The 26947-nt window shown below is 51.7% G+C and overlaps 2 protein-coding genes across 2 annotated transcripts in view; one reads left to right on the top strand and one right to left on the bottom strand.

Annotated features, from left to right (window-relative positions):
- Nucleotides 1-212: 212 nt before the first annotated feature.
- LOC100451720 (putative protein N-methyltransferase FAM86B2) lies at nucleotides 213-19788 on the top strand (the record flags this gene model as incomplete). Its single annotated transcript, XM_063726474.1, has 7 exons — nucleotides 213-455; nucleotides 3623-3685; nucleotides 5578-5658; nucleotides 7255-7356; nucleotides 8589-8722; nucleotides 9900-10049; nucleotides 13416-19788. Coding segments are annotated over 7 exons (903 nt in total), but the record flags the coding sequence as incomplete, so codon positions are not given.
- LOC134761885 (putative glycosyltransferase ALG1L2) overlaps nucleotides 14483-26947 on the bottom strand; it is a 159812-nt gene continuing 147347 nt past the window's right edge. The window contains 9 exon segments of the mRNA XM_063726475.1: nucleotides 14483-14526; nucleotides 14775-14869; nucleotides 15522-15623; nucleotides 16633-16750; nucleotides 18342-18452; nucleotides 19647-19754; nucleotides 20644-20765; nucleotides 21505-21615; nucleotides 23634-23724. Coding sequence (XP_063582545.1) covers nucleotides 14483-14526; nucleotides 14775-14869; nucleotides 15522-15623; nucleotides 16633-16750; nucleotides 18342-18452; nucleotides 19647-19754; nucleotides 20644-20765; nucleotides 21505-21615; nucleotides 23634-23724 — 902 coding nt within the window.

Genomic DNA, 26947 nt, shown 5'->3' on the forward strand with positions numbered 1-26947 from the left:
CCTCCAGGACTCTTATCCTGCCCCCACGCAAGGCCCCGCCTCCAGGACGCCACCAACCTGGACGCTTCCGAAGCCCCGCTTCCAGGATCGCCCAATCCTGGCCCCGCCCCAGGACCCGCCAACCTGGACTCTCCCCAGGACCTGCCCCAATGACGCTTATCCTGGCCCTACCCCAGGCCTCGCCCTCATAACGCTCATCCTGGCCCCGCCCTACAGCCCGCCCCCACGACGCTCCTCCTGACCCTATCCCCGGTCCCCACCCCCTCTCTGCCCCAAGCACTGCCCTGGGCCCGCCCCCTCTTCAGTCTAGGCCCGGCTTCCGCCCGGTTTCCCGGCAACGCTGCGGCCCTGCCCACGTCGTGGCGCCCGAGGAGAACGCGGGGACCGAACTCTTGCTGCAGAGTTTCGAGCGCCGCTCCCTGGCTGCGCGAACGCTGCGCTCCTTCCCCTGGCAGGTGGGCGGCGGGGCGAGCGGAGAGGCCCGCGGGGCTCGCTGGAGTCCAGGGGCAGACGGGATGGGTCTCTGTGCTGAAGCCCCCTGCGCTCCCGCCACGTGAGTGCCTGGGCTCCCGCCGGTCAGGGCCGCGCGACCCCGTCCCCATCCCTGGGGCCTGGCCAGAGTCTCTCGCACCCATCCTGCCCCGCGGGCTGGCGGCGGAAGCTGGGGGCGTCTCCGCCGTCTTGGGGGGCAGATGCGCGCTCGGTGTGGGGTACAGTTCACGATCATTTTCACGACTTTTTAAAGGCAGTAATTGTTCTGGTCACTGGGCTACAGCTGCCCTCACCCATTCTAAAAAAGTCAGCGCCCTCAGGACCGCGGGTAACCATGTCCTCCTGAGCGCAGTGACCAGGTCACAGGCTGTCCCTCGGGCCTCAGTGTTCTCATCTGTATGCCGAGCACCGCACAGAATCAGCTCATGCGCTGAGGTTCTCACGCCTGTGATGGAAGAGACAGAGAAGGGGGTGGCCTCTCGTCTCCCTGGGGACCTGCGATTCTCAGCACAGGCGCACGGCAGGCAGCAACCTCCCTTATGCCAGCACAGGGGCTTAATGCACCCCGCCCCATTTGTAATTCATGTGCGGTGAGCTCACCGGGATGAGTCAGTTTGGATATGTATTCCTCCCTGAGTCTGCCCCATTTTATGGGGTGTTGCTTAATCATTTGCGTTATTCCACTGACATAAAATATTTAGCACTCAGAGATCATTCCTGGTCAGGAGAAATTTGTGCATTTTTAACCCAAAATAGAAACCGTCATAAAAGCATCATAGGTCTCCATTCAATATTGACTATAATTGTTCACATGTCCACGCTGAATGCTAACTTGGGCTCACCCTCAACACCCACGAGGTGGGTACTATTATCACTCACATTTGACCAGAGGGATTGTTTGATTAGGGTGAAGTAGTTGAGAGTTCAGACCCAGGAGATAGCCTGCCTGCTTTGAATCCTGGCCCAACCCCTGGCCCTGTGTGACCTTGGGCAAGTGACTGCATCTGTCTGTGCTATTGTTTTCTTATTAATAAAATGGGGGATATAATGATACCTACCTCTTAGGGTTGTTGTCAGAGTTGAGTACAAAAGCCTGTGGATCAGTGCCTGGCTCATGGTAAATGCATGTCGGTGTTAGCTACTGTTTTTATTCGGTCTCAAAATGTTTAATAAATGCCTTCCGTGAGCCAGGCACCATGGATCAGCAGTACCCATGACAGATGAGGCTCTGCTTGCATGGGAGAGCCAGAGAATAAACAAATAAATGAATAAACAAGAAAAGACCAGATGAGAGTGGCTTTAAAGCCAAGAAAACAGGGAAATGGTGAACGGAGCAACTGGGGAGATGAGTCACCAAAGTTGGGGAATCAGGGAAGCCTGTGGGTGGCAAGCCACCCAGGCGCCGAGGCAAGAGACAGAGGACATGAGCTGTTCCAGTATAATAAAACATAAAACAAGAATAGTTATACCAGATATAGATCTTAGATATGATTATATATAAATATCATTAATCATTAGTTTGTAGCAATTACTTTTTATTCCAATATTATAATAATCCTCGCTCTATAATCATAGCCTAGGAAAAACCAGGCCATACAGAAATAGGAGCTGAGGGGACATAGTGAGGTGTGACCAGAAGACAAGAGTGCGAGCCTTCTGTTATGCCCGGACAGGGCCACCAGAGGGCTCCTTGGTCTAGTGGTAATGCCAGAATCTGGGAAGATGCCCATTGCCAGGTGGACTGTGGTCCAGCAGTAGCGTAAGTGTCAAGGGAAAACACCCTCTACTTAGCAGACCGGGAAAGGTGGGGGGGGTGGTCTTCCTTTCCCTGGGGGAGTTTAGAGAACACTCTGCTCCTCCACCTCTTGTGGAAGCCCTGACATCAGTCAGGCTAGCCCACAGTTATCTGGAGGCCTAATTGTCTCCCCGTGATGCTGTGCTTCAGTAGTCACACTCCTAGTCCGCCTTCATGTTCCATCCTGTACACCTGGCTCTGCCTTCTAGATAGCAGTAGTAAATTAGTGAAAGTACTAATAGTCCCTGATGTGCAGAAATAATGGCATAAGCTGTCTTTCTCTCTGTCTCCTCTCCCTCTCTGCCTCGGCTGCCAGGCAGGGAAGTGCCCCCTGTCCAGTGGACATGTGACCCATGTGACCTTACCTATCATTGGAGGTGACTCACATTCTTTACCCTGCCCCTTCTGCCTTGTATCCAATAAATAACAGCACAGCCATGTATTCGGGGCCACTACCGGTCTCCGCGCATTGGTGGTAGTTGTCCCCCAGGCCCAGCTGCCTTTGCTCTTATCTCTTTGTCTTGTGTCTTTATTTCTACACTCTCTCGTCGCTGCACACAGGGAGAGACCCACCGACCCTGTGGGGCTGGTCCCTACAGAAGCCTTCCCCAAAGAGGTGGCATTTGAACCGGGGCCTGAGTGGTGAAGCAGCTAGCCATGGGAAGGGCTTGGGGAACAGGATATGCAAAGGCCTGTGGTGGAAACAAGCTAGCTGTGGTTGAGGAACAACAGCGAGGCAGCCAGTGTGGCTGCAGTGGAGTGAGCAGGGTGGGCAAGGGGTGAGGGAGAACAGGCCAGAGAGAAGGATTAGGACCAGGTCTTGTAGAGCCTTTTATGGCATGGAAGGAGCTCTGAAGCAATGAAGTGCCTTGCCCTGTGTCACATACCAGCCGAGAAAGTCTGCCTAACTCAGGAGCCAAAGCTCGCTGCTGGGCTTGAGGCCCCTGTAAAAGGGCAATGTAACCCAGGCTGGTACGGGCACATTCTGCATTTCCACTTAATCTCAGAGGGCAAGCCCATCAAACCTTGGTGCCATGGCTGCCCTGGTAATTCCTGGCTGACCAGCGCAACCAGGGAGCTGGCCCATGACCTGGGTGGCAGCTAAATAGCCAGGACTAATGCGGCCAAGAGTCAGTCTTCTAGCCTTCTTCCTGTCACTCATCCAGGTGCGCCCTGCGACATCTGAATGTCAGGCTTTCAGCTGCTGTGGCTTCCACTTCCAACTGGCTCCACGTCCCCAGGGAGGGATCACATAGGGCTTTGCCCACACATTCTACTGCGTGTTTCATGTTCCTGTAGATGCGCCCTTGAGATTTCTGTCTCCCCTCCACACAGAGCTTAGAAGCAAAGTTAAGACACTCATCAGATTCTGAGCTGCTGCGGGATATTTTGCAGAAGGTAAGAAACCCAGAGTCCCTGGGACTCATGACCCTGCCTCCTGAATCTCTCCGGAAGACGTGAGAGCAGAACAACAGGTGTGCGGTACCCTTTAAAAACACCCCTGTTCAAAGAACAACACCATTGAGTCAGCACTGCAGGTGGGTGTCAGCACCTGCGACAGCTCCAGCCCTTTCGTTTTCTATCTAAGACTTAGACAAAGACATCAGAATATGTAAAAATCTGCATGAGAGGGGGGAATCTAGGCAATGTTTTTTAAACCATCCACAGCAAAAACAGAGATGACGGGTGCAAAACAGCTTCTGGCATTTGTTAGATGCTCGGAGACTTTCTTTTTTGCATTCCTGAGGCCTGTCCTGCCCACTCCTGTCTATTCTAGACCTAAATGGGCCCTTGCTTTGCCCAGGGTGGGGTTTGGACTCAAGTGTATCTGCAGGCAGGTGAGAGGCAGGATCGCCACCTGGTCCAGCCACAGCCTGACCTTGGCCTTGAGGGCGAAGTGCAGATCACCCTGCATCCTGGGTCTTCACTTTCCAAGGGCCATGAGCCCTTCAGAAAAGACAAAGCAACAGACTCCCTCCAAGAAAGAAGTGCACCAGAAGAATACGTTTTCCATACAAACTCAGGGGAGGCAGACATCCTCCACCCCCACCCACCCAGCCCATCCTAGGAGCCCCAGTTAAGAATTCCTGTGCTAGAGGTGAACCAAGATTATCCACGTGGAAAAGATGCAGCCACAGCAGGGAAGACTTTCGGGCAATACAGTAGGTCAGGGCTTCGAGCATGGAGATACCTGAAGTTATCTCACACCCTGCTCTAAGTTTCACCCTGAGCCTCACTCTCGTAGGTGGTGAAGCATGAAATGTAGGGAGGGCTGCTTTAAAATCCAGCACAAGGCTGGGTGCACTGGCTCACATCTGTAATCTCAGGACTTTGGGAAGCTGAGGTGGACGGATCACCTAATGTCAGGAGTTCAAGGCCGGCCTAGCCAACATGGCAAAAACCCATCTCTACTAAAAATACAAAAATTAGCTGGGCGTGGTGGTGCACGCCTATAGTCCCAGTTACTCGGGAGGCTGAGGCAGGAGAATCGTTTGAACCTGGGAGGCGGAGGCTGCAGTGAGCCAAGATCGGGCCACTGCACTCCAGCCTGGGAAACAGAGCGAGACTCTGTGTCAGAAAAAATGAAAAACCAGCACCAGCCTGAAAAGCCTGTGTATTGCATGGGGTACTTTGCTGCCCTTGGGCAGAATCTGCATCCCTCCCAGCCAGCAGGCACTGCGGACCATCTCCTCCCTCTCCCTCCAGGCTCCTGTTTTCCCACCATCCCCACTCCTGCTGCACCATTCCCTCTGCCCTCCTTTCCCAGTGCCAGGCTGTGGCCACCTCAGAGCTTGCACCGACTGTTCCCACTGCCTGGAACTTGCTCGTCCTGCACTTGGCTTCCCTTGGCTTTAGCTGGAGTGTCACCCTGAGCGTCCCCTCCCCTCCATCCTGTCCCCAGGGACACACGCTCCAAGAGAGCAGTTGCCGAGTGGGCCTTCCCGCCTCTTTCATAGAGCCAGACAGTTGGCGGCTGTCCTTACTGCAAACCCTGGTTCACACTGGCTCCTCTGGGAGGGAGGTGGTTTGGCCCCACATGCCCTGTGTTCCTGCTCAGAATGGGCGTTAGAGATGCCTCCATAGCCTGTGCCGCTGCAGTGAAGCATTTTTAGGAAACGGCTTATATCTTAAGACAAACTTCAGATGCATGGGGTCAGAACGCTCTGTCCATCTATATCTTTGCTGAGGGATCACGTATCCTGGAGTTTGCCCTCTGCTATGTTGGCTTGAAGCTCATAGGAGACCTAAGATGGGCTCTCGAGCAACCAACGTTCTGTCCTTTGCCGTAGACTGTGAAGCATCCTGTGTGTGTGAAGCACCCGCCGTCAGTCAAGTATGCCCGGTGCTTTCTCTCAGAACTCATCAAAAATGTCAGTTATGGGCAGTGTCCGCCCAGTAGCCGGACAGCATAGCCACCTGCGTGCTTGAGCCCCCATCCTTCCCAGGCCCTGGGCCTGCTTTGCAAACCCCAGCATGGCAGGACCCTCTCCAGGCAACTGGCTGCAGCTGCATGTGACCCATGGGAGACAGTGCAGGGCGGGAAGAAGGGGGGGCCAGTGTCTCTCCCTCACTCTGCCTCCTGGGGTTTGCACAGCAGCTGCTTCTCTGGGGCCCCAGCTCCTAGCATGTGGATTCTCATTCCTACCAGGCTGGCCCAGCCCACAGCACTGGAACCCTCACCCACACCCTCTGTCCTGTCCCCCGAAGGGTTTGGAGTTTCCTGCTCTTGTCCATCTCTGGGTTGCCCCACGGGCCCCTGTTAGAAGTTTTAGCTCTTGCCATACCTTTGGAAATAGTTCCTCTGGTGAATTCTCCGCATTGATCCTGCTGGAATGATCTCTTTCCTGACTGATATAGGATGGATTTTATTTTTTACTTATTTATTTATTTTTTTGAGACAGAGTCTCACTGTGTTGCCAAGGCTGGATTACCGTGGCACAATCTCAGCTCACTGAAACCTCTGCCTCCTGGGTTCAAGCAATTCTCGTGCCTAGCCTCCTAAGAAGCTGGGACTTCAGACACATGACACCATGCCTGGCTAGTTTTTGTATTTTTAGTAGAGACAGAGTTTCACCATGTTGGCCAGGCTGGTCTCGAACTCCTGACCTCAGGTGATCCGCCTGCCTCGGCCTCCCAAAGTGCTGGGATTACAGGCATGAGCCACCGCACCTGGCCTAGGATGGATTTTAAAGAAGGGCCCGAACATGCAGGGTTTGACATGAGGATATCAAGAGGCCGTTCCTTAGTAGGCAGTAGCAGACCTGCTGAGTGAAAGGGCCACACTTTTAGCAAATAAACAATCCCCTGCTTCTCCAATACCTGCTTTCTCCCTAGTCCTCCCCAAAAGGGCACATTTGTGGTCACCAGCAGGTCTGCCTTGTGCCACCAGGAGAGGCCAGCAGTCACCCAGTGTACCCTGCTGCTGCCCTGTGAATCTTAGGATGAGGCCAGCCGTGGAGAAGCAGCCTGCTGATAGCCACAGCCTGCAGCATAGGCTGCCCTCACAGTTCTGCCTGGGCTCACTTCAAAGCACCTTTTGTTTTCCTCCTCTCTGTGTTGGATTCAAACACAGAGCTCTCTATCATGGTCATGTGGCAGCTCTCACGGAATCCTTGTCTCCTGCCCTAGACTACACCTAACCCTACCCTCTCAACACCTCTTGTTGAAGGCCCTCCCTTCCAGGTTTCCCTACCAAGTGGAATTATTTTTTTTTTAGAGACAAGATCTCTGTTGCCCAGGCTGTCCTCGAACTCCTGGGCTCAAGCAGTCCTCCCATGTCAGGCCCTAGAGTAGCTGGGACTATTCAGCACACACCATCACGCCCAATGAAGTGAATATTTTATATGCCAGCTGGCCAGTATTACACATTCCGTCCCAAATCTCCCCTCCAAACTTGGTGAAAATCATCTGGCCATTTTTACAGATTAGAACAAAAGCAAACAAGCTCTCACTCTGTCTGCCCCCAGCACGAGGCTGTCCACACGGAGACTTTGGATGAGCTGTACGAGGCACTGGCGGAGACCCTGATGGCCAAGGAGTCCACCCAGGGCCACCGGAGCTATTTGCTGGTATGAGAAGCGCACCATCCTCCCCCTCACAGCCCAGATACCCTTCCTGCACAGACAAAGTGAAAACGTGGGTATGGGTTCAAATCCTGACTCACCCATTCTGCAGTCTTAGACATGAGGTCCATTAACCTTCTTTAGCCTCAGTTTCCCTGTCTGTAAATCAAGCACTTCAACAACAATAGCATGTCTGGTGGGGTTGTTGGGCATTTGTCCAATAGGTAACACACACTACCTGCTTCACAAGGACCTGGTGCCCAGTCCTCAAAGAATACTTGACAGGGCCAGGTGCGGTGGCTCACGCCTGTAATCCCAGCACTTTGGGAGGCTGAGGCCGGTGGATCCGAGTTCAGGAGTTCGAGACCAGCCTGGCCAATATGGTGAAATGTGTCTCTACTAAAAATACAAAAATTAGGCTGGGCGTGGTGGCTTATGCCTGTAATCCCAGCACTTTGGGAGGCTGAGGTGGGTGGATCACCTGAGGTCAGGAGTTCAAGACCAGCCTGGCCAACATGATGAAACTCCATCTTTACTAAAAATACAAAAATCAGCGGGGTGTGGCAGTGGGCGCCTGTAATCCTAGCTACTCGGGAAGCTGAGGCAGGAGAATCTCTTGAACCCAGGAGGTGGAGGTTGCAGTGAGCCAAGATTGCACCATTGCACTCCGGCCTGGGCAACAAGAACAAAACTCTGTCTCAAAAACAAGTACAAAAATTAACCAGACATGATGGCACATGCCTGTAGTCGTAGCTACTTGGGCAGCTGAGGCAGGAGAATTGCTTGAACCCAGTAGGTGGAGGTTGCAGTGAGCCAAGATCGTGCCACTGATTCCAGCCTGGGTGACAGAGCTCAAAAAAAAAATAAGATAAAACATAGATACAGAAAATCACAAAGGAAAAACATAGCGTATTGAAACATCATAAGGCAGCCACCCCTTCATAGCCACACCCGGCCCCTGACCACCGCTGACCTGTGCTCCATCGCCAGAATTCCATCGTCTCAGGAATGTTGGATGAATGGAATCCTGTGTGGCCTGAGATGAGTTTCTTTCATGCTGCATGACACCCTTGAGGCACGTGCAAGCTGTTGGCATGTCAACAGTTAGCTGCTTCTCATTGCTGAGTGGAAATTGGTCCTGTCATCGTTTATTCAGCCATGTGGTGGATGGCTACTTGTCTCCTAAGCCACTTGTCTTCTGATTGCTGGACTGACTGTCTCACCCTCTCTTGGTGCAGGCCTCGGGAGGCTCGGTCATACTCTCCGAGAGCACGGCCATAATCTCCCATGGCACCACGGGCCTGATCACATGGGATGCTGCCCTCTACCTTGCAGAATGGGCCATCGAGAACCCGGCAGCCTTCGCTCACAGGTGACCTCGGGATGCAGGGCAGGGCACCGAGGCAGGCTTACCCTGGTGCAGTCGCAGACACGGTCCCCTTTCTTCGTGCCAGGACTGTCTTAGAGCTTGGCAGTGGTGCCAGCCTCACAGACCTGGCCATCTGCAAGATATGCCGCCCCCGGGCATATATCTTCAGCGACTGTCACAGCTGGGTCTTCAAGCAGCTCCTAGGGAAAGTCCTTCTCAATGGCCTCTCATTAGAGGCAGACATCACTGCCAACTTAAGACAGCCCTAGGGTGACAATGGCCCAGCTGGACTGGGACATCGTGATGGTCCATTAGCTCTCTGCCTTCCAGGTATATGTTGTCATTGCAGCAGGTAATGCCCAGCCCTGGGCACCCTATGCAGGCGGTGTCCTTGCAGCTCTACTCAGCTCTTGGCTCTGGGAAAAGGGAACAATGGACGCTGTTGGGCATGGACATGATGGGGCTTCCAGAAGAGTTATTCTGGGCCTCCAGGGTGACATCAACGGACAGGGGTGCCTCTTAAGGTGACCTTCAAGCCACAGCCCTCTTGTTGGAGACAGGCATACTCCTGTTACAGTTATCACCACATGGCTCTGTCCCAGAGCCATGCCCTGTGTCCTTCAGAGACCACAAGAGGAAAACAACTACTTCTGGGACAAGGACAGGGCCCTTGAGAGAAGGTGGTGTTTGGCTGCGCCACCAAAAACCCCTCACTCCTGCCAGCACACTCAGTCCCCTCTCTGGTCGAACACAGCTCTGCCTGTGGTCCTGGGTCCCAGCCCTGAAAACCACAGGTCCAGCAGTGGACAGGGGACACAGGCCCACCCCTGCAAGCCAGCAGACTAATCAACAGATGCCTGAAACACGAAGTTCATGGCAGGGTCAGGCTTTGTGTCTTTCGAAGCCCTCTAGATAGGCCGAGAACCAGAGCTGGTTTATTAAGGAACACCAGTGAGTCTGGAGATTTTTTTCTTTTGCTTCGGTCTTTTGCAGCTTTCTCTACTAAGGGTTCTCCTTTTTCACCCAAGTAATTGCCTTTCCATCTAATGGCGCAAATGGTCAAATGGCATCTAATAGTCTCATATGAGCGCTGCCTCTCTGGCCTCACCCTGCTGCTGAGGTCTGCATGACCTGGAACTGTCTGCTGCTCCCTTTCAGTAACCTGAAGCTTTCACCGTAGACGTGCTGTATTGCCAAGAAGCCATCGTGTCGCTGGTCGGGGTCCTGCAGAGGCTGGCTGCCTGCCGGGAGCACCAGCAGGCTCCTGCCATCTAAGTGGTCTTCACTGTCCACAACCCAGAGACGGGCCAGCTGTTCACCATGGAGCTAGGTGAGCCCCCATGCCCACCCGGGCCTGCATGGTCCCCGAGCTGTCCCTGCAGGACTCCAGTGGAAGTGAAAGAACTGGGCACCGGGGAAAGGCTAGGATGCCCCACACTCCCATACCATGCGGGGAACTCGGGCAGAGGCCAGTGAGCAGGGTGGGCTTGGGGCATGGGGGGCTTGCGGCAGGAGGAGGGCAGCTCAGCACAGGAGGGAGGGTCTGAGCCCAGCAGCCCTACTGTGTTCTTCAGAGCAGGGTTCCCTAAGCCCTTGGGCCTCAGTTTCCTCATCTATAAAATGGAGGTGGCAGGAGAGGCAGTCAGGGTAAGAGCTGGACACAGCTGTGGGCTGCAGGACGCTGGAGCACAGGCTGTACAGGCGGATCCACCAGGCCACTGTCCTGAACACCCAGTCGATGGAAGATGAGCAGGGTGACAGTAGAAAAGGGGAACTGGCCCCGTAGTGGGCCAGCCACTGTCCTCAGACCTGAAATTTGTCAGCCCCCAGCACCTGTGAGGGTTTGCTGTCATTGTCCCATCACACCGACAAAGACACTAGGACACACAGAGGTCAAGCGACCCCTGAGCTCCTGCAGACTGCAGCCCGGCCACCTGGCTCTCGTGCCTCCACACGACACACCCAAGACCCCCAATGCCACCAGCCTCTGCCCCAGCTCCCCCTGAGCACAGCCCCTCCTGGCAGCCATGTGCACAGATGCACCCGCAGCAGCCTCTGCCTGCACACAGAGACACGGACGACCCAATGTCTGTCCACATGAGGCAGCCCGTTAACTACAGAACCAACAAACAAGCCAGCAAATGAAAGCATACTGGGTTCCACGACAGAGTCCCATACAACCTCGCACAGGAGGCTGGATGGGCACGGGGCTCAGGCCTGTAATCCCAGCACTTTAGGAGGCTAAGGCAGGAGGACTTCTTGATGCCAGGAGTTCAAGACCAACCTGGGCAACATAGTGGGACCCCATCTCCACAAAACATACAGAAACTAGCCGGGCGTGGTTGCATACACCTGTAGTTCCAGCTACTCGGGAGGCTGAGGTGGGAGGATGGCTTGAGCCCAGGAGGTGGAGGCTGCAGGGAACTCTGATCTCGCCACTGCACTCCAGCCTAGGCAACAGAGCAAGACCCTGTCTCAAAAAGGCAAAAAAAAAAAAAAAAAAAAGGAAGTCTTTCTTCAGATACTTACGTGAAAAAATACCTGCAATATCTTTTAAGTGAAAAAAGTGCCAAACAGCAAAAATAGTATAAGCCCCCACCCACCATTTTTTTTTTTTTTTTTTTTGAGACAGAGTCTGGCTTTGTATTGCCCAGGCTGGAGTGCAGTGGTGCCATCTCGGCCCACTGCAACCGCCCACCTCCCAGGTTCAAGCTCTCCTCCCATCTCAGCCTCCTGAGTAGCTGGGACTACAGGCACGTGCTACCGCGCCTGGCTAATTTTTGTATGATTTGTAGAGTCGAGGTTTCGCCACGTTGGCCAGGCTGGTCTTGAACTCATGTCCTCAAGTGATCTGCTGCCTCAGCCTCCCAAAGTGTTAGGATTACAGGCATGAGCTACTGCGCCCAGCCCCATTTTTGTTTAAAAACTAATAATGATCACCCACACATGGTTATGAGTACCTATATTCCCAACTACTCAGGAGGCTGAGGCGGGAGCATGGCTTAAGCCCAGGAGTTTGTGGCCACCTTGAGCAACATAGCAAGACTTCATCTCAAAAAAAATTATCACAATAATCATTTTCACATAAGTATACCTATAGGGGAAAACCTAGAATATGTACATAGCAGGCTTGTCCAACCTGCGGCCCAATACAAATCTGTAAACTTTCTTAAAACAGTACGAGGAGTTTGTGTGATTTGTTTTCTTTTAACTCATCAGCTATTGCTAGCGTTAGTGTATTTTATGTGTGGCCCAAGGCGATTCTTCTTCTTCCAGTGTGGCCCAGGGAGGCCAAAAGATTGGACACGCCTCATATACAGGGTAACAGGTGCCATCTTTGGATGTCAGGATTATAGAGACTTCTACATGTTCATGTCTGTACTACTTCATTTTTGTAAATACGCATTTTCCACTTGTAACAAAAAACTAATTGAAAATCATCCCGGGTCACAGTGTCTCACGCCTGTAATCCCAACACTGTAAGAGGCTGAGGCTTTGGGAGGCTGAGGTGAGCATATCACTTGAGGTCAAGGGTTCAAGACCAGCCTGGCCAACACGGTGAAACCCCATCTCTACTAAAAACACAAAAATTAGCCAGGCATGGTGCTGCACGCCTATAAACCCAGCTACTCGGGAGGCTGAGGCAGGAGAATCACTTGAACCTGGGAGGCGTTGCAGTGAGCTGAGATTGCGCCACTGCACTCCAGCCTGGGGAACAGAGTAAAACTCCGTCTAAAAAATAATAAAAGAGGCTGAGGCAGGAGCATCACTTGAGGCCATGTGTTCTGGACCCCATCTCTACAAAATAAAAAAATTACTGGCATGGTGGCACGCACCTGTCATCCCAGCTACTCAGCAAGTGGGAGGATTGCTAGAGCCCAGGACTCGAGGCTGTGGTGAGGAATGACCGTGCCACTGCACACCAGCCTGGATGACAGAACAAGATCTGTCTCAAAAAAAAAAAAAAAAAAAGAATCATTCTGGCTAATGGCTCTTCAGATATCTGTGCTTATAAGAACACCAGCCCCTTCTAAGCTTTGTGTGTGTGTGTGTGTGTGGTTTTTTTTTTTTTTTTTTTGTGATGGAGTCTCACTGTCACTCAGGCTGGAGTACAGTGGCACAATCTCGGCTCACTGCGACCTCCGCCTCCTGGGTTCAAGCAATTCTCCCGCCTCAGCCTCCCAAGTAGCTGGGATTAGAGGTACCCGCCATCATGCCTGGCTAATTTTTGTATTTTTGTAGAGATGGGGTTTCACCATGTTGGCCAGGCTGGTCTCGAACTACTGACCTCAAGTGATCCGCCCGCGTTGGCCTCCCAAAGTGTTGGGATTACAGGCGTGAGCCACTGTGCCCGGCCACTTTCTAAGCTTTGTGAAGAGTGGGTTGACTGAGCAGCCAGGTAGATGTGGGTTCAGATCTCTGCTTCTGTCTCGCTGTGCCAAGTGCTGGGGCAGATGTGGGCAGAGAGTGGACAGCGGCATGGTGCCTGCTGCTAGCCATTTCTATGAAAAACCAGATTTCTGGTCTCATCCTGGAGGCCAATTCTAGGTACGTGGGTGGGCCTGGGAACCTGTGAACCAAGTAAACTGACTTGGACACCCCCCCACCCTGCCAGGCCTGTCTTAGCAGCCCCACACAATACGCTCATGTCCTGTCCCCAAACACCGCCATCTTCAAACACGTGCTCTGTTCCCAGGCCAGGCCGGGCCGGGATCAGATGGGAAGCAGAAGCTCATCATGACCAGAAACTGTTTCCCTATGGAGAGCACTTGGAGATGGCAATGCTGAACCTCACACTGTACGACTCACACACGACTCCAATGTGATTGTAAGAATCATGTCACCCTCGTGGAAAGAATTTTTATATGGGAAAGCGGATAAAAGTTTCATTGGACTAGAATGTTTGAAGAATGTTAAATTCCAAGTCAGGAACGACAAACTGCCCTCTAATAAGACATCGGCTATCTAAGCATGTGGGTGCCCCCTTTCTGCCAGCAGTTCTGGTTCTTAAGAAAATCACCATAAATCAGACATGAAAATTCTGGCTCCAAAAACAGCATTTTCTTTGTGCAACTAAAAACGTGTGTATCAAGTATGACGTTCCCCCAACGTGGTCACACTCGGTTCCTCAGAAAGCCAAGCCCGCTGCAGCTGCCATATCCCTGGACACACTCAGTTCCTCGGAAAGCCAAGCCCGCCACAGCTGCCACATCCCTAGACACACTCGGTTCCTTACAAAGCCAAGTCCGCCGCAGCTGTCACATCCCTAGACACACTCGGTTCCTCACAAAGCCAAGCCCGCTGCAGCTGCCACATCCCTGGGCTTATGGTGCAGCAGGTGCTTTTTTGAAGGCAGGAATCAAAGTGTTAGGAACACGGCAGAAAGGTGACACCTGGAGACCAAATGCAGGATGAGGAGTACTGCAGGTCACAGAGAAGTCACAGAACAGTAATACGCTAGCAGGGGCATGAGGCGTGAAGAACAGAAGAAGACAGGAAGCGTTCTCGAGCCTCCAAAGAAGAAATCAGGGCCAACCTCAGCTTCCCGGGTCACAGAACCAATTCATTTACCAGGCGGCACCACTGCCGTCATTTCAGTTTCTGGCCACTGGGAGGCGCCGCTCGAAAGGGTTTGCCCTGAGACTCCAAGAAGAAGCTGCGGGAAGGACAGCAGGTGTCCTGGGGTTTTAACCTCTGGCCCAGGAGTTATGTGTCCGTAACCAAAGGGAGTACAGTCTGCACCCAGCTCTCATCCCATCAGAGCTACTGCGACTCATGCAGGTTCTTCCGGAACTGGTTTAGCTTGCCTGCAGGATCAGGAAAGTTTGAGAAAAGCATCTGCAAAATACTAAAGAGCAGAGCTTACTTCATTGCCTGTCCCCACCCCATCCCAGGTCACCACCTGGCTGACCCAAGGTTCCCGACCCAACAACAACCCCTCCCAAGTCCCTAACTCCCTCACTTGGACTTGAAACCCTTCACACCCCAGCAGCGCTCCGCCTCCAACTTGACATCATGCTCTCTGGAAACTACCCCGTATGTCCCACTTTCCCACACTTGGTGCCCTGGAGCACCTTCCGGCCTCTACATGCTGTACGTTCCCCTGTGAGCACCCTCCTGTCGGCCTCTGGCCAACACAGTCCCACCCATCTGTGGGCAAAAAGGGGGTGTCGGTGTTCTTTTCAGCCTTGCTAAACTGTCTGAATCAAGGATCACAAACTACAGCCTGCATGCCAAATCCAGCCCACAGCCTGTGTTTCTAAATAGTTTTATTGGAACAAAGCCACACCCCTTAATCTACAGATGATCTGTGGCTACTTTCAGACCACAACAGAGTACCATGGTTCTGACAGAGACTGGGAGACCTAGTCTAAATGACTTCCGACCTGGATCTTTACTGAAAATCCTCCCAATCATTCTGTTGACAAGAATGATGTATTACGTTTTGCAAGAAGAAACAAGTAACCTTTGCAGAATTCCACCCATCTTTCAAGGCTGGTCCCAGAAGCTCCCTTTGCCCGCCTACCTACCTGATCCTGATCACTTACTAAACTGCAGCCTGGCCCACCTGGCTCCAGCATCATTTGTGGAGTGTCAGCTCCATAAATCCAGAGGGCAGGTGGAGGTGTGTCCTAACTTTCCCAAGCCTACTGTACCAAAATGGGACAGCAGAGTAGGCCAGCCTCTGTGACTTCTGCTCCCTCCCTAGCTTTTCCACCAGAGCCCGCATGGTCCCACCCTGGCTGTGGGAAGCAAGGATCAGGGAGCATGGCTCGGTGCCAGTCTCCAGAACCCTGCCCACCCTGGCGTGGTGGCAGACATGGCTACGGGCAGCTGAGCTGCCAGTACCTCTGAGTCCTCAAAGACCAGGCCATTTTCTACATGTTTCACCAGCTCATGTAAACTGCAAAGAGAACCAAGGGAGCCTGAGAGCTGCCTAGAGAAGACACAAGACCCCTGGAGTGCCCAACTGGGCTCCCATCCACCCCACGCTGAAGCCAGGCTGGGGGTTGGAACAGGGGGTGTTGTTTCTGGGTGCTGGTTCTTAGATTTGGCATCTGAAGGGTTTAAAGGCCTGGGGGGGCTGCACATCAAAATGGCCAAACTGATTTGAGGAGGGAGCCTTAAGGAGGATTTGTACATTCTGTGCTGGATGCTCTTCAAGGACTGAAGAATTATTTTTGCATGTTTTTCTTAGTTCCATGGCCATGGAACAAGTAAAGGCAGCCCCCTGGGGACGGGCTCAGCACATAAAAGATGACTTTTCTAGGGCACCAGATTTTATCCCGACATTCCCTGAGCTCAGCTCACACAAGCGGCTCGCATCCCTGAATCCCATCCAGGGGCCGGCTCCTGAGCAGGTGCCAAGGGCTTAACTTGTGCTGGGGCTACTTCTTCTAGAATCTCCTCTAATGTCGCCCTTTCAAACACCCGTCTATGCTGGGTGGAGTGAGCCATAGCATGACACTCATTTAACTGATTCAAACCCACCAAGTGAGCTTGGCCAAAAGGGACAATGGTGGGAGAGAAAGAAACAAAGAAAACCATGTAAGCCTGCAGGCAATTCCCGCCAATTCTACTCCAGGAGCAAAAGCCCCGAGTGGAGTTCTAGTATTTAAGGTGCTTTTTTTTTCATATAAGGTTGGTGCAAAAGTAATTGCGATTTTTTAATGGCAAAAACCGTGATTACTTTTGTACCAACCTAAATATAACATGAGCTCTAAATGGAAGCAACTACTTCAGTGAGGCTCAGCCCAGCCACAGTAACCGCAGGGCTCCTCCTCCTGGCCTCCAGTGTGTGCTGGACTGACCAAGGGGCAGGGCCTCACTGTGGGCAGCTCGCTCCGCACTGCTTTCCCCTCAGCGGTGGATCTGGGAAGCTATCCCCAGAAAGATTCGGGTTCTGCTCCTACCACTTGAAGTTCACGGCACACGCAGGCAAACAGCACCCGAACATGTCCACCAGCTTCATGGGCAGGTCCAGGCCACTGGAGGACGTGTCCAAACAGACACCCAGGTCCACCGACCCCACTAGGCAAGAGGGGTGGGTCAGAGCACTGGTCTCTGCCCTGGGAACACAAATCCTCCCAGCACAGTGAGGCCAACATCCCCCGAGGGGAGTGAAAATTGGATAAGGCCCCCGACAGCCCCAAGCACAAGTGGCTTAAGCTGGCCAAGAAGCCACAGGGCCTGGCTGGGACATCTGAAAATGTAAGTTGACACTTTCTCTATGTAACCACAATTTGGTTTTTTTTGCTGTTGTTTTGTTTTATTTTGATTCGTTTTGTTTTGAGACAGAGTCTCACTCTGTCACCCAGGCTGGAGTGCAGTGGCATAATCTCAGCTCACTGCAACCTCCACCACCCAGGTTCACCTCCTGCCTGTAATCCCAGCATTTTGGGAGGCCAAGGCGGGCGGATCACCTGAGGTCAGGAGTTTATGACCAGCCTGGCCAACATGGTGAAACCCCATCTCTACTAAAAAAAAAATACAAAATTAGCGAAGCGTCGTGGCAGGTGCCTGTAATCCCAGCTACTCAGGAAGCTGAGGCAGGAGAATCGCTTGAACCCAGGAAGGCAGCGGTTGCAGTGAGCCAAGATCGTGCCATTGCACTCTAGCCTGGGCTACAAGAGCGAAACTCCGTCTCAAAATAATAATAATAATAATAATAACAATAATAATAATAACAGTAATAATAATAATAATAATAATAAACCACAGCAAACCCACCACAAACCAGCTGTCAGTGTGAAAATAAAGTCAAATAGCTTAACATTTCTAAAGACTAGCTGGGGCCAGGCATGATGGGTCATGCCTGGAATCCCAGCACTTATGGAGGCCAAGACGAGAGGATCACTTGAGGTCTGGAGTTCAAGACCAGCCTGGCCAACATGGTGAAACCCTATCTCTACTAAAAATACAAAAATAAGCCAGGTGTTGTGGCGCGCTCCTGTAATCCTGTAATCTACTCGGGAGGCTGAGGTGGGAGAATCGCTTGAACCCAGGAGGGGCAGGTTGCATGACTGAGATCACGCACTCCAGCCTAGGCAATGGAGCAAGGCTGTCTAAAACAAAGACTAGTTGGAGAATCCTGCCAGGAAAAGGCCCTCAGCCTCCAACTGCTCTGCTCACACGAAGCTGGAAGATGCAGCTCTAGAGATGCATCAGGACCAAGCCACGACTCCCCACTTGGAGAAATCAACGCGGAAAGAGACGGAGGCAAAGGAGAACCATCTCACTGGGAGAGGCGACGCCGTTTGACATATCGTCCCTGTACCTCCCAAAGCCACTGCCCTCCCACACCTGGGTAACAGTGGCCCCAACCCCAGGCCCAGCCCTCCTGCAGGAAGGAAGAGGACTGAACGGAGGGTGTGGCAGGCTGAAAGGACATGGCCTCCTCAAACCCCTTGGTAAAGGGCCTCTGGGGCCACCTGGCAGGGAGGGGCTGGCACACCAGGAAGTAGCCTCCTCCCGGGAGTTCAGCCAGAGCCCAGGTCCTCTCCCCAAGTGGCCTCCAGAGCCACCTTCTCATAAAAAGTACATCCTGCCCACCCCTGCTCTCCCTGCTTAACGCCCTGCCTAACGCCCTGCCTCCTCCCTGAGCCTCCTGCTGACCTCTCACCTAGAAGCGGGGGTAGTCCTCGGCCCTCTAGCCAGGGGGTGCAGACCTGGATGTGCTGGAAATGCTTCTGGTGGATGACGCGGCTGTAATACTCCCTCAGAGGCCCTTTGCCTTCACAAAGAAGAGCAGACACTGCCATGGACCCATCTCTGTCCCTGCCACATGGCCCCAGGCCCAAGACACACCCCCTTAGGAGGGATCCTTTTCCCAGAAGCTCCACCCCTCGGCAGCTCCAGTCAGGCCCCATCTAGACCCTTCCAGAAGCAACCCAGGAGCCCCGAGACCTGCAGAGGTGTGTGCACCCTGACCCCTGACGCATAGCCCTGCACCTGCAGCCAGCTGGCCTCAGGCTGCAAACATGGCGGGGTAAGCACTGGCCTGGCACCCGACCGCCCACTAGGTGGACCCAGCCTTCTGTCTGTGTTGTGCACAGGGGACACGAGGACTCCCACTGCCCTGGCGCGGAGCACATGGCCCAGGTTCCAAGCCGCACCTGCCCTGCCACAGCCCCCAGAGCACATGAGGCTGGTTCCAAGATGCCCCTGCCCTGCCACTGCCTCCAGAGCACGTGGCACGGGTTCCAAACCACTCCTGGGAGCCTAGAGGCCAGAGGAGGGAGGAGAGCAGGACCAGCAGCTGACCCAGACCCCGCCTCTTCCCAAACCGCTTCCGCTTTTCTCCCTCCTCACTGAATCACCTTGAAAGGGCTTAGCAGCAGTAACTGTGGGACAGGGGCTCTTCCGTTTGAAAAATTAAAAGAGGTTTGGTTAAGGCACCAATGACATGGCCAGGCACAGTGGTTCTTATCTATAATTCCAGCATATTGGGAGGCCAAAGCCGGTGGATCACTTGAGGTCAGGAGTTCAAGACCAGCCTGGCCAACATGGTGAAACCCTGTTTCCACTAAAAATACAAAAATAAGCTGGGTGTGGTGGGCACCTGTAGTCCCAGCTACTCGGGAGGCTGAGGCATGAGAATTGCTTGGATGTGAGAGGCAGAGGTTGCAGTGAGCTGAGATCGCACCACTGCACCCCAGCCTGGGCGACAGAGACTTTGTCTCAAAAAAGAAAAAAAATAAAGACACCAATGACGTAACAACAAAAAAAAGATGCCTGGAAACTACTGAAAAAGTAGAAAGCTTGGTATCTACAGATTCAAACCTGGGCTCCCTGCCCTGCTGTGAAACCCCGTGAGCCTCAGTTTCCCACATGCCAAGCAGTATAAGACCCTATGGCAGAGAGCTGCAGTGAGGATTAAGGAGACAAGATCATGGGAAGCACAGGGTAAAGGCTGCGTGCCCCTCACCCTCTGCCATCCCCCAACCAAACAGACACCCAGGGTCCCAGGCGGTACCTGTTATCACACAGACGACAGAAGGAAAGTTGTGTCCGTCAAGAGTCAGTTGTTCAAACTCTGTGATTAAAAAAAGAAACAATTCTACATGGAATTTCTCATAGAGTTTTTGTTTGTTTGTTTGTTTGTTTGTTTGTTTTTCTGACAGACTCTCGCTCTTCCACCCAGGCTGGAATGCAATGGCATGATCTCAGCTCACTGCAACTTCTGCCTCCCGAGTTCAAGTAATTCTCGTGCATCAGCCTCCCAAGTAGCTGGGATTACAGGCGCCCACCACCATACCTAGCTAATTTTTGTATTTTTGGTAGAGACAGGTTTCGCCATGTTGGCCAGGTTGGTCTCAAACTCCTGACCTCGGGTGATCTGTCTGCCTCGGCCTCCCAGATTTCTAGGATTACAGGTATGAGCCACCATGCCCATTCAGAAAAATTTTTTAAATAAACAATAGCTAGAGTCACCTGGTCAGGTGGAGAAAGTGCACTGCTCTGGCAGGGAGGCCACCAGCCTCTGTGAGATACTCTCCTGGAGGAGACATTTCAGCCTCATGGCCTGGTCACTCAATGATCCAACTGGGGATTCAGTGCGGCCCACCTCCACCACCCCTACTGTCCCCAGGCTGCCCCACCCAGTAGCCCAGGACAGGAACATGCTGCAGGCCAGGCAAGCAGCTCACAGCTCAGTGGCCCCGATAAGAACAGAGCTCCTCACCGCAGCAACACACCTACTTTCTAAAGCTGTCAGCAGGATAGAGAAGTTTTCCTCCTCTATGAGAAGAGAATTGAATGTCAGGGGCCTGTTTCTAGACACCACTCTTCCAGCTCACACGCCCTCCCCTTCTCATTGAGACCGTGGAGGGGTGGGGGCATGCAGGACTGGCAGGTGTGAGGAGAACACAGGTTGGCCAGGTGCCCGTCACACCAACCCCAAGTGCCCCAGGGATCGTGCAGACCTGTCCAGCTTGTGCTGCTGACCAGCACGGCTGGCCGCTAGCGGAGACGCGTCACCAGCCCGCTCCCAGCATCCCGCTCCGTGAAGGCCGACTGCTCCGTGGCTGATTCCTCAGGTTCTGGGCTGAATGAGCAGAAGAAAACCCTGTGAGAGGCCACAGAGCAGGCCCAGGACTCAGAACGGGCATCTCCTGTCATGGCGAGGCCTGCAGGCTCCCAAAGGTTGGGGTGCCCGGCCGCATCAGCAGAACCAGGCCACCCCTGCCATCCGAGGCCTGGGCTTGCTTTCTCTAATATTGTTGCTGAGTGCTAAGGTTACAACAGCAAACAAGACTGACTCATTCCTTTTCTCCACGGGACTTACTGTCTTATCATCCCCTGGACTCAAGATGAGGGTGCTAGGACGCCCTCCCACACCACCCCATCTTGCCCAGGGGCACACCTCAGAGTATGTGGACCTGCGCAAAGGTCCCTTCCTTAGCCCCATGAGACACCCCAGGGGACACACAGGTCCACAGATCCTGCCACAGGCCTGGGAACCCTTTGGCAGGAGAGTAAGACAGTGCAGGGGTCCTCAAACATTTCTTAAAGGGCCAGAAAGTAAATACTTCAGGCTTTGCGGGCCACAGGTTCTCTGTTGCAAACCGATATTCTGCTATTGTAGCTCAAAGGCGGCTATAGACAACTCAGAAGTTAATGAGTGTGTTGTGTCCCAATGAAACTTGATTTACAAAGCAGGAGACTGGCCTGTAGCCTTAGTTTGCCAAAGCCTGGATGAGTGGGTTCCCAGGTCTGCAGTGAGAAGGGGAGAGGCCAGGGCAGTGGCGAGCAGGAGAGAAGGCAGCTGAGGATGGGAGGCCTACCGGGCCCTGAACGGAGAGTGCGTGCCGCCCAGCTTCATGAAGAGCCGGTGCTGCAGGTCCAGAGGTGCCCCTTTAAAGAAAGAAGCCGGCCTGTCTTAGACGGTCACAGCCCTGCAATGAAATCATTGCAGGGCTATTGCATTAGTCCAGCGTGGAGGCTACTTTCTGCTCAAACCACTGATTTGGGTCCCGCTCCCAACGTCACCCATCCTCAGCAAAACAACCTTTATTTCCTTCTTCCATAAAGTTCCCCTGAAGCCCTGAGGAATCACCGAATGAAAGGGGTTTTTACAAACAGGAAACTTAAGTGGAGTGCCAATACACAACATGGATTGCACCAGGCTAGGTCTAAGATAAAACAAGACTGTGGACAACTGGACAGATAAGACCCACATGACTCTGCACTGCCTGGGTCTCTTATTGTGTGGAGGAATGTCTTAGTCTGTGGCTCCTGTGGGTGTAGCTAAAGCACGAACCAGGAGTCTTCATCCTTAGAAAGCAATTAGACAGACACCTCAGAACCAATCCCATACTGCAGCCTTCCACAGAACCTTCTGAAACCTTCTGGAATGTAACTCATTACTGCCAGAGGGTCTTTGATGAGAGTCTACTCTCCACCATTTTTCTTCAAAGAGAATACCCACATATTCTCTTTCCATGGAAAGGTAAGTTATTAGAGTTTATGCAGTCTGGTATATTAATTGAGAGCTTTACTTCAAAGAATGTCACGTTTACGATTTACACTCATAGACTGGGTTAAAAAGACAGTGTTGACTATTAAGTTGTAAATTACTATGATGATCATTATTATTCAAGCAAGCTGTGAGAAATAAGCATTATCTCACAATATCTGCACTTTAGTGAACCTGAAGGAAGAGTGTATTTGCTGGAATTACAGAAGCCTGAGAACCACAGGGGAATTCTCACTGCAGGGTATTCAGGGTCCAAACTGATTCTATTTTGCATGCTCAATCCTTCCTCAATTTATTTTTATTTATTTATTTATTTTTGAGACATGGTCTCACTCTGTCACCCAGGCTGGAGGGCCTTGGTGCAATCTCAGCTCACTGCAACCTTGCCTCCCGGGTTCAAGTGATTCTCCTGCCTCAGACTCCAGAGTAGCTGGGGTTTCAGGCATCCACCAGAAAGCCCAGCTAATTTTTGTATTTTTAGCAGAGATGGGATTTCACCATGTTAGCCACGCTGGTCTTGAACTCCTGACCTCAGGTAATCCTCCTGCGTCGGCCTCCCAAAATGCTGGGATTACAGGCATGAGCCATTGTGCCCGACACTCAATTTTATTTTTCTATTTATTTATTATTTATTTATTTAGAGAAGGATTTTCACTCTTCTCCCCCAGGCTGGAGTGCAGTGGTGTGATCTCGGCTCACTGCTACTTCTGCCTCCAGGATTCAAGCGATTCTTCTACCTCAGCCTCCCACGAAGCTGGGATTATCGTCACGCAACCCTAAGCCTGGCTAATTTTTGTACTTTTAAGTAGAGACAGGGTTTCACCATGTTGGCCGGGCTGGTATCGAACTCCTGACCTCAGCTGATCCACCCGCCTCGGCCTCCCAAAATGCTGAGATTACAGGTGTGAGTCACTGCACCTGGCTCTTCAATTTAATTTTAATAAAATTATCAAAGAAATAAGCCACAAAAGGACAATGTGCAAAGTTTAGAACAGAGTTGTCCAATAGAAATATAATGCAATCTACATGTGTAATATTAAATAATTTAGTCACCACATTAGAAAAAGTAAAAGGGGTGAAATGAATTCTCCCAGTAAACTTTAACCAATATATTCAAAATATTATTATTTCAACATTAAAGAATACTTAAAAATTCTTAACGGATATTTTATGTTCTTTTTTTTTTTTCCTTTTGAAGGCTTGGAAATCTAGTGTATATTTTACACTAACAGCATATCTCAATTGAGATGGCCACATCTCAAGTACTCAGTAGCCACATGTGGCCTGAGACCACGACTCTGGGCAGCACAGCTTTAGGTGAGTCTAAGGCAGGGCACAGGGGGGCACTTAGGATCAGGTGTGGAGCCTGGGGCCTTGTTTAGCAGCCTTTGGTGAGGGCACATTCTTTCCATAAAACCCAGGTCAAGCGTGCCTCACAAAGGGGCCAGTGGAGGTGCCTCAGTTTGCTTGTGAGCTTGGCATCTCCAGCTTGCCTTCTTACACAACACAAACATGAACACCGCCAATCCTAAGTAAAGTAATGAGGAGCCCAAGTTTCTGTCTGTACAACACGGACAACACAGACAACCTCTGGAATGACTGTCTGTGTGTTTCTGTTCACGGTAGATGACATTCAGTGTGTATTTCTGAATATGACCTGTTGAAGTGTAGGTTTGCGTGTGAGGTTATTGCAGGGGACTGGGTTGACTATTTTCTCCTGGGGTGTGTTTCACTCGTCAGTTGTTGGTCGGCATGAGAAGGTGAAATTTTGCTAATGTGGGATATCCGTGGATCCTTCTCGCCACCTTGAGTCGTGGAAACTGGAATGCATTTGGAAGATAGGAACGGTGCTCTTCTTTCTTACCCTGGCTCGCCGTTTTTATATTGGTTTTTGAATGGACCTCAGGCGCCCTAGGACTTCTGCTCTTGGTGGAACAAACAGAACGCCTGAAACAGACAGACCGACTTGCCTGTTGCACGGTGTCCAATTCCAATGAGTTGAAAGGGAAAATTTTCCCACTGTCATGTAAGTCATTTGGAAGTAAGTCGCATTGATAGTCAAGGAAATCACACACAGGAGTGTGTGTCTTCAACGAAACTAAATTCAGAAAGCCCTGAAATCAATCTCATTTGTTGTGTTTACAGATGGCATCTGGGGAGATTCCGGGTCAGTCGTACAGCTGCGAAAGGTGCATCTCTGAAGCCCAGTCCCTGTCCTGCAATCAGACTTATTTATCCGACGTGGTGTTTCAGTGGAAATGATTGTGGGAAATGGCCCCTACCTTTTCTGTATTTCCTGATTAGATTTCATGGTCCCTGTCTCGTTAGGTGCAGTGATCAAAGTTGACCAATCCCTGAGGAAGGTTGTCCAGTGCAAAACCCAGGGCTCGGTAGAACCGCAGAATCTTGGGTGTAACCCTGCTCAAGCACCCAAATGTGCATACGAACAGGGTCTCTCTGTGACGTGTGTGAAAACTACAGTGTGATGCGCATGGCTCGCAGACAGGTTATCCATTGGGCTCCCCTCAAAATCAGTTATGAGCATGAAAGGACACCGATGCCCAGGTCCCGGCTCCAGGAATAAGACCCTCCAGGGTCTAGTGTGAAGCCACGGCATCTGGATTGCTCAGGCTTCTGGGGATCATTCTCCTGAGAATGGTGGCTCCTTTCTCCCTGTGGAGCATCTTTCAAAACAGTGCTCCTTTCTTCCCCCAGGACACTCGACATCAGGCGCAGGAAGCCTTCTGATTGAGCACACCTGGCCCATGAAAAGACAAGGGAAAGAAACGGGGCCGAAGGTCACAGTCCTCTCATTCCACCATCCTTCTTCAAATCATCCTAATTTCATGGGCCCTGAGGCCAGGGCTGTTTCTTTACACCTCGAGGCCTTGGCGCCGGGACTCAATTCCGCCCTGTTGCTTACTGTCTGAGACATTTTGGGAAAATCCCTAGAGCCAGGATCTGCATTCCTGGTAAGCCAGAGAGCCTGAAGACACACCCAAATTCTGACCCTCTTAGCTCAGGGAACATGTCCACCTTCGTCAGCATTAAAATTTTTGCACCATCGCTTCTCGGCCTTTTGGCTAAGATCAAGTGTAAAATTTTTGTACCAGATGTGCTAACTGCAATTCCACCATACAATGCCTAACTGGAAATGGAGGCAACATCTCAGATCCTGAACAATTGATGCGAGAATCCGTGAGACACACGGCTTATTTGGGCCTTTTGCCACTGAAACAAGGGCCAGTATTAACAACGTTATACAATCCTCTGATTCACTCCCTGCTTTTCAATCTCTGCGATGCTTTCTTCTTGAGACAGGGCCTCACTCCCGTCACCCGGGCTTTTCTACGGTATAATTTTCCTTGTTTGCTTTTGTCAAATTGAGAACTTTTTATTTCATCTCTATCAAATGTTGATCCATTATCACATACGTATGAAAATATTACCACCCATACTGTGAGATATGTTGCTTTTATTTTCATCATTTCTTTCATAAACCAAAGGTTTTAGTTGGGATACCTTCTGATAGCTCAAGACTTTTGTTTCATGTTTTCTTAAACTGCCGTCGGACGTCTGAAACCGCTGACTGTAGCATGTCATGACTATTTCTCTTTTCTGGTAAACCTCAATTTGGGGAATGTCATCAATTAGTCTCTCGGTGATTGCGTGATTTCACGAAAGTCTTTCACATTCTACTTTGTGCACTGAGTATCTCTTCAAACTTCAGTGCATGTTTCTACCACTTGATGCTTTATTATATGGGAATCTAACTTTCACAAGAGCATTTCAGGCAAAGACTTGTCTTGTTCCCCACTGGCAGGCAATTTCACTCGGATACACAATCAATAGGCTGAGCATGGAAAGGTTATCGCTGGAAGGTCTGTTTGATTCCACGGATCTCTCCTTTCTTATTGAGGAAAAAAAAATACGCTGTGCTAATTACTGTACTTCATTGACTATTCTCCAGTCAGAAAGCGCACTTCCGACTTCTTGTCCTTCAATCGCTGAAGGGATGATGGTATCTGCCAAAAGCACACACTTGAAAGTACATCCCAGCACAAACACACACACACACACACACATACACACACACACACAAACACGGACACACACACACACGCGCGCACACACACACGGCTTCATAGGTAAAGATTTCTTCCCTGACATTGTTTTACCTAAAATAAGGCAAGTGTGTGGCCACTGTCCCAACCCGGTTACACTCGTATTCTACGTGCCTATCAGCCTGAGGAGTAATTGGATTCAGGTGTTCTGGAAAGCATGCTGTGGGCTGTGTCTGTTGAATTCCCAGCAATGCAAGGGGACACACCCTGTGACTCCTTCCTTAATTGAGTGCTGATATTTGATTGGTTTATCGCGCACCTGATGGGTGGGTGGGGTGTTCGCGGTTGGTGGGGGTGAGGTATATAAGGGCTGATGCGGCCAGACAGCTCCTCATTTGAACACCCTCTCGGCAGAGATAGCGTCTTTCTGCAACCCGCGGTCCCAGCAGGAAAACCTTGTGATCCTTGTTCCAGGCGACATGGAGGACGACTCACTCTGCTTGGGAGGGGAGTGGCAGTTGAACCGCTTTTCAAAACTCACATGTTCTGGGCCAGGTGCAGCTTTTGCTGAAATCCAGCGGACTTCTCTCCCTGAGAAGTCACCACTCTCATCTGAGACCCGTGTCGACCTCTGTGATGATTTGGCTCCTGTGGCAAGACAGCTTGCTCCCAGGGAGCAGCTTCCTC

This window comes from Pongo abelii, chromosome 7 (genome assembly GCF_028885655.2).
Source record: "Pongo abelii isolate AG06213 chromosome 7, NHGRI_mPonAbe1-v2.0_pri, whole genome shotgun sequence".
In the NCBI taxonomy this organism is placed as follows: Eukaryota; Metazoa; Chordata; class Mammalia; order Primates; family Hominidae; genus Pongo; species Pongo abelii.